Below are 11,610 nucleotides of genomic sequence, written 5' to 3'. Positions count from 1 at the left end.
TCAAGTATGGCAGGAAGATTCATCTCAGAAGAAGAAAAATCTAATTTGTAAGCGACTCTGAGGAGCCCTGTATCATGTCGTTAGGGTTTTCAAGTACCACACACACAGCTGTAGCGAGAAACAAAGTCAGTTACTCTCTTATCCACTGCGCTGTTACCTGACGCAGATTCCTGGTGACTTTCACATCATGCCAGGCATTATCATTAAACTTTCCATTCACGGGCTCCACTAGTGCTTCAAAGGCCCCTGATCCCAAATTAATGACCAGAGAGACAGCTCCATTTTTCAGGGCGAGATTGACATAATCAGCTGATTTCCCAGTGTGAAGCATCAGTCCATTCCTCTGAAGGGTTTTAAAGGACAGAGTTATTTCATCGCTGCTGCTTTGAATGGGGTTTTGAGACAAGTCGTAGCAGAAGTATTCAGATCCCTTGAAAGTGGCAATGTATTCTTCTTTTCCTAGAGGAAAACAGATACATACATGCGTAAGTAAAGAAGCATACTATGTAAGTTAGCAAATCTTCACAGAAACAATAACTAATCAGCCCCAAATTAACTTTGTCTAGTTAACATTCATGACAAGAGCCCTGTCAAAGAGAGTTAAATAGTACTGTAGGTGGCAGTATATTTTTAATAAACCTCAGCTATTGGGCCATCAACTGCAATAGCTAAAGCTGACATTCGTGAAAATTCAATGCATTTTTAAGTATCACTGCAAGAGCTCTGATCAGAGAAAGTAGCTCTGTGATATCTTGAGGGCACGAGTCAGGTACCATAAATACATATTGGATGGTTCTACTCTGCTGGCAACAATGGATTCCAGTGTGTTTACAACATTCTCTCCATCCAACTGAGGCGTTATTTTAATTTTCAGTGAGGCATTTATATTCAAAGATCTTCTCAGTGAAGAGCCAAATATTTCCACCACTGAGAAACCATAACAGATTATCTGATGAGGGGAAAGCAAAGAAAAAATAATAGAATTTGGTCTGGAAATAAACAGATCTCCTATAGAGCAAGTGCATTTTTCTCCCTGGGTGGAGGCGGCAGTGATAGAAAGCTTAATGGCATTAGCTGGATCGTTGGTTCATTCCCTGATCTCACCAAGCAGATGGTAGGGCTGGCTTTTATGAGAGCGGTAAGAAATCCAGGACATCCTCAGGGGAACAGCATGTAAATGAAGTCTCAACATCTTCTATATATCTCAGTCTTTACTACATTTAGGAGTAACAACGTATATCCCACAAAATGTTAGATCAAACAGAAATGTGGCTATTTGGAAAGAGCAGTCTTTTCCCACTAATTAAGTGAGTTTAACCAGAAAAAGAGAAGAAGCCAAAAGCTCCCTCAACTTTCTAGGCAATGATGGTGTTGTACCAAGAAAAATGAGACAGTATGGTTTGGACTCAGCTTCTGATAAACTATAAACATAGAATTATAAGTGATACTAGAGAATCTTAACCTGTTTCCCTGGTAATATAGCATCTCTACTATGCCCACTGGAGGGTTCATATACTAACAGGGGTCTCACTCTTATCCTGGCAACAGGATTTTACCTCAGGACTATTGTCATTCAATAATCTAATAACTCATGTCTTCGCATCAGAGCTCAAATCAAGGTCTCAGCTCATCAAGGCCCAATGACCTGACTCTCTGGATACGGAAAGTACCATAAGCAACTACAGGTAAGCAAGGCATGCCACTGAGTAAGATAGTGAGCACCTAAGAACTTTCACAAGAGAGTGAACCCTGGAGGGAGAGTCACTGTCTACTAGTAAACTCTTAGTGAAGACTAGTGGTCAGGCTAAACCCACCACATTCTGAGGCAGGGTCACCAAGCACAGTCCAATCCATACTAGAGGGTCCCTTCCATTCAAACACTCAAAATATTGGCTGAAATCCCCCCAAGTGTTAAGCCCAGTGCTAGTCTTTAGGGATAATAGAGTGACCAAGACTGACCTAATCCCTGTCTCTGAAAGTCTGCAGTTTAGGTGTTTGTTTCCCTGGTCAGTTCAATATGGCAAGTGCCTTGATATTGGGAGCCAGCACAACTAAATATTTCTGATATACTAGGAAAAAAAAAAAAAAAGCAGGCTAAACTATGAATTTAGATCCTAGCTGGCCAATTGTTAACTGCACTGGTGGCAATTATGCGTCTTTTAAAATTTCAGTTTCTAAAAATGGTTAGTGATACCAGTCTTTCAGGATATAATGAGATAATGCTGTACAGGCATCTGGCAAAGTTTGTGGGCACTAGAAATGGTAGATGTCTTCCTCCTTGCCTGCCTAATGTAATAAATGTGATAAATGATCTAAAACAAATAGCGTATGTCATACTTCATTGTGAAATCTAGAATACTCTCTTTAAGATCAGAAACAGAACACAGATGCCCACTATCAACATACTGTGCTTAAAGTCCTAGATAATGTAGGACGACAAGAAAAACACATGAACATTATCAAGAGTATAAGTGAAAAACAACCACATCATATTAGCAAATATAATTGTATACATTGAAAGACCAAAATTATCTTAAAAAAAAAAACCTGTTAGGTTTAAGATATTTCAGAAAGATCGTAGGGTTATACGTACCAGGGAAAATCAATATTTTAAACATACAAACAGATCTATAGATTCAATGAAATTCCAGTAAAAATCTCAATGATTTTTTTTAAATGAATACGAAAAGCTGATTCTACAAGTTCTATGAGAAAAACAAAGAGCCCAAAATAGCCAAGATACACCAGAGGAAGAAGATTAAGGAACTTTCCTGTGTAAAGATGAACAATTATTAGAAAGTTATGATAATAAAGATAATGCATTAGGATAGACAAAAGGGGGAGAATAAAGATAATAAACTCAAAATAATCTTAAGCATACATGAAAATGATTTATATCAAGTCAGGCTTTGCAAATAAGTGAGCAAAGTATAGATTAGTCAATAAATGGTGCTGGGACAACTGGTTATCTACATGAATAAAGTGAAATTGGATCTTTACATCATTTTTTTTACAAAAATGAATTCTCCATGGACTAAGGATATAAATTAGTAAGGTAAGTCTGTAAAATTTTTGTAAGACAAGAAATTACAATACTGAAGTATGGAAGGATTTATTAAATAGGCACAAAAATCACTAATAAAATATTGATAAATTCGACTGCATTAAAATTAAGAACACCTCGTTCATCAATAATACCATAAAGAGAGTAAGAATATAAATTAGGTTGGTAGAAAATATTTTCATACCATATTAATCTACAAAGGACTACAATACAGGATTTGCAAAGCATTCTGATAACTCGATTTGAAGAAAAAGATGAACAATGGGAAAATGGGCAAAATAAATGTATAGTAATTTCATAGAAAAACAGGTATATGCTGCATGAATAAATAAAAAGATGCTCAGGGCTTCCCTGGTGGCGCAGTGGTTGGGAGTCCGCCTGCCGATGCAGGGAACACGGGTTCGTGCCCCGGTCCGGGAAGATCCCACAATGCCGCGGAGCGGCTGGGACCATGAGCCATGGCCGCTAAGCCTGCGCGTCTGGAGCCTGTGTTCCTCAACGGGAGAGGCCACAATAGTGAGAGGCCCGCGTACCGAAAAAAAAAAAAAAAAAAAAAAAAAAAAGCTCAATTCTATGAGTCTTCAGGGAAAGGCAAAAATTAAATTATATTCAGAAACTATTTCATAGCCATGAAATTGACCAAAAAAAATGATATGAAAAGATAGAAAAACTCCAGGCTTTGTAAAAGCTATGGAAAAATAGTAATTCTTATCCAATGCTAATGAGAGTGCTGATGAGCTGAAAATCGACCAACAGCAACAAGCAATATTTGGCCTTATGCTAGCCCATGGGAACGTCACATATTATAAAGCTGTCAGTCTTTAGAAAATTGTTACCATAGTCAATAAAAATACCATTCCCAATTCCCTTCAATTCATTTCTCTCTTCTCACTGTTCTGATCATTTGATGATAGGGAGTCAAGTGAATTCTGGTTCATATCCGTATACATACATCAGATATACTGAGATTCACTTATCTGAAGATGATATTTGCAAACTTTTCATCCCCAAGGAATACTCAGAACAGGTCTCTGAGCCAAAGGGAGTTTTAGAGACCCTCTTCTAGCCCAAGCTTTTAATTTACATTGTTAAGAAAATGATGCCCATGGAGTTTAAATGACTGTCAAATTCAGAAAGTGCTCCAACCACAGAAGCAGGATTAGAATTCAGCCTCTAACTACCCTTAAATACTAAATAACAGAGTTTGGGGGCTTGAAGAGGTTTGATCTAGTTAAAAGGCAGTAGCATTTTATCTAAGTGACTTCACATCATTCCAAATATGATTTATTCAAAATAAATCTTGGGCTTCCCTGGTGGCACAGTGGTTGAGAGTCCGCCTGCCGATGCAGGAGACACGGGTTCGTGCCCTGGTCCGGGAAGATCCCGCGTGCCGCGGAGCGACTGGGCCCGTGAGCCATGGCCGCTGGGCCTGCGCGTCCGGAGCCTGTGCTCCGCAACGGGAGAGGCCACAACAGTGAGAGGCCCGCATACCGCAAAAAAAAAAAAAAAATAAAAAAAAAAATAAAAAAAAAAAAAAATAAAAAAAAAAATAAATAAAATAAAAATAAATCTTGACAAAGGATTTATTTGCCAGATAATGTGGCAGAGCCAAAGGAAAAAAATAGTAAATAGAGTTTACAGTTCACTAGATGGAAAGCTGCGAAGTTATATGATAACTGATGACATTTCACACCATCATATTCCTACTACTTAAAAATGAAAATGTATCACTCCTTTTATATTGTTTAATATCAAATTTAGATGATTTAAATTTGTATTAAATGCAACCACGTAGTTTTGGAAAAAATCACGCTGTATAATATATCATTACCTCAAAAGGCCATAAATGAGACATGAATCTAAGCAGGGAAAATCTTTTTGCTATGTTCTTTTTCAAGAAAGAATATGTGTACTATGTGAGAATACATAAGTCATTCTATTTTCTTCAAGAGGACTATAATTCCTCCAATTCTTTTTTTTTTTTCCTTTTTGTGGTACGCGGGCCTCTCACTGCTGTGGCCTCTCCCGTTGCGGAGCACAGGCTCCGGACGCGCAGGCCCAGCGGCCATGGCTCACGGGCCCAGCCGCTCCGCAGCACGTGGGATCTTCCCAGACCGAGGCACAAACCCGTGTCCCCTGCATCGGCAGGCGGACTCTCAACCACTGCGCCACCAAGGAAGCCCTCCTCCAATTCTTTGTTACCATACAGTCTTTGTCATTGTTTTGTGCTATGTCATATGCAAATACCAAGCAGCATAATGAAGAGTTATTTATGCTTTCCTGTTAAACACCTAAAGAATGGGTCTATGTCCATTTTAAAATGTAAGTCCCAAATATCTTGTGCGTTTCTAGTATGTTCTAAAACAATAAACATCAAAAAGAAATTAGATTCACAGCAACCTATATATCAACAAATTCTTATATCCAGGATACATAAAGAACTTATACAAATCAATCAGGGAAAAAAAAACCCAAAAACCTAGACAAACCAACAGGAACAGACACTTTTATCCATGATAAAAGAATATCCATATGGAAGGATGTTCAACTTTATTAGTATTCAGAGAAATGCAAACTAAACCACAATAAAATATCAATACATTCCACTACAATGAATAAAATGAAAAAGAAAAAATGCACAAAGTGTTAGTGAGGATGTGGAGCAACTAGAACTCTCATGTATTGCTGGTGAGAACTGCTTTTTGAAATTAGCGATATCTTTTAAAGCTAAACACCTGCCTACCTTATGACCCAGTAACCCCCACTTGTAAGGATACATCCAACAAAATGGACAAAAAGATCATCAGAATAACATACTAGAATGTTTACAGCAGCACTCTGCATAATAACCTCAAACTGAACAGCACTGAAATGCCAATCAATAGTAGAACGGATAAATAAATTGGGGTATAGTTACACAGTGAAATATTAGACAATGAGAATATATAATCTACAACTATGTCCAAAAATATGGATAAATCTCAGAATAATAACATTGAGTAAAAAAAAATTCCACACATAAAAGAGAACATACTTATGATTCCATGTATATAAAAATTTTTTTAAACAAGCAAAACTAATCTCTACTGTTGTAAGTCAAGGTAATGGCTACCTTTGGTAGATATGAAGCAGGGACTAGTTAGGAGGACGTTTTGGGTGCTAGCAATGTTCTGTTTTTGATCTGGGTGTTGGTTATGGGTGTGATCAGAGTGCAAAAAATCATATAGCTGTACACTTATGATATGTGCACTTCCTAGTATTTATACTATATTTCAAAAAATAATTTAAATACTAGTTTAAATAATCTGTATGATTGAGAACAAAACAAGTTCACCTGATAAAGTCTTTTCTTCCTGATTAATAGGGTGATATGAGCAAGACATTACTCCCATTAATGTTACTTTTATTAGTAAAAATGAAAATAATAGCAACAGTAATGATACCAGTTATGTAGCATTTAAAAACTTTTCAATGCGTATTAATATCCCTTAATACCATTTGCTCTCCAGAGCAACCTCATAGGATTTAGAAAAAAGTATATAAGCTGCAATGGATATAATTATAATTGTTTGAAGGATCATATCCAAATGTGCTGATGAATGGATCATTGTCAAGATAAAGGGAGTCTATTATTCATCATAGAAATGCTATGATAGAATTAGAGAAACAATTAAAAAATAAACTGCTCAAAAGCTTGGAGCATTTTTCTAATATTCTATATTAATTTGCTTTCTGTTGCAATACAATTGGAGGAAGAGATCTAATAGAGTGCCATTGGAATTAGTCCTATTCAATTTTCAGCCCTCTAATAATTTAGATGAAAATACACAGTTCTTGCTCATCTAATTTTCTGAAGGAAATTTCAATGAAAAAATCCAAATTGTACAAATTCTTGTTATGCTGACTGGATAAGCTGATTCTGACAAAGTTAAATCTAATGGGAATAAACCTGAGTTCTATTCTCAGGTCTAAAACTACTCAACTGAACAAGTAAGAGTATATAGGAAACAAGATTTCCCAGACACATCAGATAAAACAAACAAAGCCAAATCTTTAGAGGATTTAGAACATGAATCAACAGTGTGATAGAGACACTAGGAAAAGCCCAGATAAGCATGGATTACATTCATGAAAGTTCTTAGAGGAGGGATGGGATGGTCTTGTGCTTTAGTGCTAGGCAGCTCCTGCCCTTTATCACACTCCTATTTAGACAAGCTGGAGTACATTTGGATATATGCTAAGATGATAAAAGGCTTCTAGATTATATAAGGTAGTGTTAAAAACCCTCTAAAGAAAAAATTTAGGGGATACATGACAGTGTCTTGAAACATCAGGAAGGATGTCCCCTAGAACAGTAATTCCATTTTGTATGGAAACAAGGGTGTAAATAGAATCAAAGCATGAAAGGTATGGGAAAATATATTCTCAATATAATGGAGACTTTCTAAGAGAGGCATCCATACATAGGTGGAACATTCAACTTGATAGAAAACAAATTACTCATCAAAAAAAGAACTGAACTGAAACACTTAATTGTATATGGCAGAAGGTATTCAATGTTTGGATGGAAGAATGAACAAACAGATCCTTTTCAACAGCAAGAATTACTGATTTCTACTTTAGAGAGAGGAATATTACACAAAGAAAGGTTAAATGGCTCCCCAAGTTCACACAGAAATTGATTCTCAGGATAATGCCCCTTCCCATTGCCTATGCCTGGGGTAAAGTCTCACTAATTTGACCCTATGTTTCCACAATTTTCAGCTTCACTGAACTTCTTTACTAAGTGAAGGATCTGCAAGGGAATGGCCCTAGCTCCTAAGGACAATGATGTCTATGGGCAGAGAGAAGTCCCACTATTCTTACTTACATGAAGAATGTCAGGCCATTTTCCTAAGCCAAGAACCTGACCTACATTATTATTCTTGATCTTGCATTTCATATACACAATCCCAAATCACACAGGTTTATAAGGTTTTACTCTATATACCTTAAAATATATTCTAAGATTGTGTTCAACACAAACCAGAAACTGAAATCAACATGTGAAAAAAAACAAGTGAACAAAAACCGACATTTGAGTAAGAGACTTGTTTCATTTGTTTCACTGCTCTAGAAGTCACATACAGAAGAATATTGTGCCGAAAATGTCCTTGACTAAACAAAAGTACACACTAGAAGTTTACATTATTAAATTAAATAACATGCGTGGCTTTCTCTGACTATAAAGGTAAAGCAAGTTTAGAAAAACAGGAAAAGAAAGTCTGCCTATTGAAAATCACATCAGGGCTTCCCTGGTGGCGCAGTGGTTGAGAGTCCGCCTGCCGATGCAGGGGACACGGGTTCGTGCCCCGGTCCGGGAAGATCCCAGGTGCGCGGAGCGGCTGGGCCCGTGAGCCATGGCCGCTGAGCCTGCGTGTCCGGAGCCTGTGCTCCGCAACGGGAGAGGCCACAACAGTGAGAGGCCCGCGTACCACAAAAAAAAAAAAAAAAAAAAAAAGAAAATCACATCAGGTTAAATTCTCAGTCCCTCAGTGTAACAGAAAACAGCATAGTTTTATTTGCCAAAACCCTTTGTAATTTAGAAATTAAAACAATCAATTGATCACTATAAGGAAAAACAGCATTATTTTAAAGGGAGAGTAGTTCACTCTTTCCTTGGATTTTCTACCTGATGCAATGCTGTAAATCATTCCAAAATTCCCAAATGTGATTCAACCTACAGAAATTCTGAGGCTAACTTCTATTGTTTGCAGCAAGATATCAAGCTTCATAAAATATTCATTCTTCAAGGTTTTATTTCACTTTAGATACACCTCAAGGCAACCAATCCAGAAATAAGTTGCCAAGAATCCATCAGATAACCCCCCAAATAGGCACACTCTTAATGACGATATACGTGAGGTCATTAATATGAAAGGTAAAGAAGACTTAGCTATTATTTGGCACAACGCTCTAATTTATTAGATGAAGAGGGTGAGGCCTCAACAGATAAAACTGTGATCACATAACAAATTGGAGTAGAATCAAAATATGTATAACTCTTGCCCTCTTTATTCCAGCCTCATGTTCTTCCTTATTTCCTATATATTGCCATGAAATGAGCCTCTAATTCATTACCAAAAACTAAATGCATTTTAAACTTGAACATATTAAAAAAAAAATAGGACACAGCCCAACACTCTATGACAATTTTCCAATCCTATTGTGCAACTGATTTGCATTTGTTTCAATAACTGCAGGTGCTGGGAACCAAACAGGCCACTCCATGCCTAACTGGGCTGATGACCACCCAGCTCTGCACAGATGATATGACACACAGGGAAAGTCATAAACAAACATTCACCAGGTGTGCAATATCGCAATTTCTGGGCCTGCCTCCAGCTCAACTTCCACAGTTGAATCTATGACAACTAGACTCTAGTATCTTTTAACCAGGAGGATACCAGTGACACAATCAAAGTAAAAACATAGCTTGGTGAATTTAGGCTTTTCAAAGAATCTCTATATGAACTTAAGAATCCTTTGGGGTCAATTAATGATGACCTAATAAATAAATTATATCTATGTATATATAGCAAATATACTATTATATATATAATTATAGGAAGACAATGATATTTATAGATTTATAGATATCCTGTATTTATAAACAATCCTCATTTATACAAAGATCAGTATAAACTAAGAACACTTGGATTTGAGAGTACCACGCTTTGCACTAGGGGAAGAGTAGGGATGCTGGAAACCCATGCATGTCTTTGATCTTAAGGCAAAGAATATTGAATCCAAAAGTCACACATGTAAAGCATCTAGGAGTCCTCAAACTGGAATTGAGAGGGAGATTAATAATTCATTCAAGCATCATCTTGGTCAAACTTTTCTATTTTATTCCATGTACATATAAGTCCATGCCACTCTCTCACTTCGTTCCAGCTTTCCATTCCCCCTCCCTGTGTCCTCAAGTCCATCCTCTACGTCTGTGTCTTTTATTCCATGTACAATGGGAAGCCACTGGAGTATTGAGGCTGGAGAGTGACAAGTTCTGATTTACATTTTTTAAAGTTAAGTCTGGCTTCTGTGTGGAGTTTGGATTCTGAATATGCATGTAAGTGCTAGCAATGAGACTAACAGTTATAAAGTTATAGACCATAGGAATGAGGGCTATAGAGTCATATACACCTGGGTTTCAACCCCATTCTCACATTGTGAGTACTTAAATAAATAATCAATCATCTTAAAATATCTCTGTTTTCTCATCAGCAAATGGAGGCAATAACACTAGGAGCTATATGACAGGTTGGTTGTGAGGATTAAGTAATAAAATGTATGTGCAATAAGTTTATTAGAGTCAAAATCCATGGGATATATTCATGGCATATAAACATGAGAGTATTTGTTTACGTATTCATTATATTTCTTCAGTAACTGATTGTAAACATGCATGCACTGTCACCTCCTTTCCCCATCTCTTCACAACATCTTGGGCAGAAGTATTAAATTTTGGGGCTTCTGGTTATTAAAAACTCAGGCTAATTTATAACTCTCACCTAAGATTTGATATAAATTTCAGCCTTCAATTCATAGTCTGAGTTGAGGAAGAAGGGGAGGATGTGGTATGACCACAGACATCTTCTTACCACCTGCCTTAAAACCTGGCCCTTCCATTTTATTGGGATGGAGTCAATGACAGGAAGAGAACAGGACAGTGGCCATGCTTATAGTCTCTTTCTGTTGGTTGTACCTGCTCCTTTGGTTCACCCTCACTGACCTCTGATGCCTTCCAAATGGTAGATTCCTAAGTGCTCTGTAGGGCCTCCCCACTGCATTTTCCAAACATAATTTAAGGGGTGGGGTGGTGGAGATAGATTCATCTGGCTCAATCTGCTTCATGCTCTGGTTCCAACACACTGCATCTGGCTACTGTGATCCCCTGGTCCAGCAGCCCAGCAAGTGGCCTTCTTGTGCGTGATACTGGCCAGATGGCTCAAGCCCCAGAATAAACTGGAGTGTCTGCATGACCCATAGAATCTTAGGCATCCTGGCTATACCAGATGTTGTGAGTATAGGTTATACTCCTTTGTCTCTGTCCACTGTACCAGTCCGCTTCTCTCCTCAGAAAGGCACGAGGCAGGTCAGCAAGTTTGATGCAGACACTGTCATGTGTAAGGAATGCAGAATGCAGACAATCCTCTTTTGCGGGCATACACAGGCACTGCACACGCTTCTATAGAGTCTGTTCTCCCGATTACCTTGGGTAAAGGAAGCACACTTCTCCTTGGACAATACATTTTCATGGGATCTATGATCTACTGACTCTTCTGCCCCACTCACCCATCTCCAGTGCTTAGGTAGATAGGGAAGGTGGGAGGTAGGGAGGAATCAGGAGGGGTCAAAAGATTGGTTTTGCTGTCTTCTAGTACGTGCTGAGGAAGATAACTGGCCCATTTTTAGAGATTTTCTTTATAGTGGAGGTTACTTAAATTCTGTTTCAGGGGCCTTTAGTTAACAATACTATGAGAAGAATGTATCCTCAGCATGCTGCT

The 11,610-nt window shown here is 37.8% G+C and overlaps 1 protein-coding gene across 33 annotated transcripts in view; it reads right to left on the bottom strand.

The window, feature by feature from the left end:
• Positions 1–11,610, bottom strand: part of NRXN1 (neurexin 1) — a 1,120,317-nt gene that overhangs the window by 689,058 nt on the left and 419,649 nt on the right. For all 33 annotated transcript variants that reach the window (XM_059078706.2, XM_067007609.1, XM_067007621.1 and 30 more), the window contains one exon: positions 158–459. In XM_059078706.2, coding sequence (XP_058934689.1) covers positions 158–459 — 302 coding nt within the window. The remainder of the gene's footprint in view (positions 1–157; positions 460–11,610) is intronic.

This window comes from Kogia breviceps, chromosome 11 (genome assembly GCF_026419965.1).
Source record: "Kogia breviceps isolate mKogBre1 chromosome 11, mKogBre1 haplotype 1, whole genome shotgun sequence".
Classification (NCBI taxonomy): domain Eukaryota; kingdom Metazoa; phylum Chordata; class Mammalia; order Artiodactyla; family Physeteridae; genus Kogia; species Kogia breviceps.
This window is presented reverse-complemented; position numbering and strand designations above follow the sequence as displayed.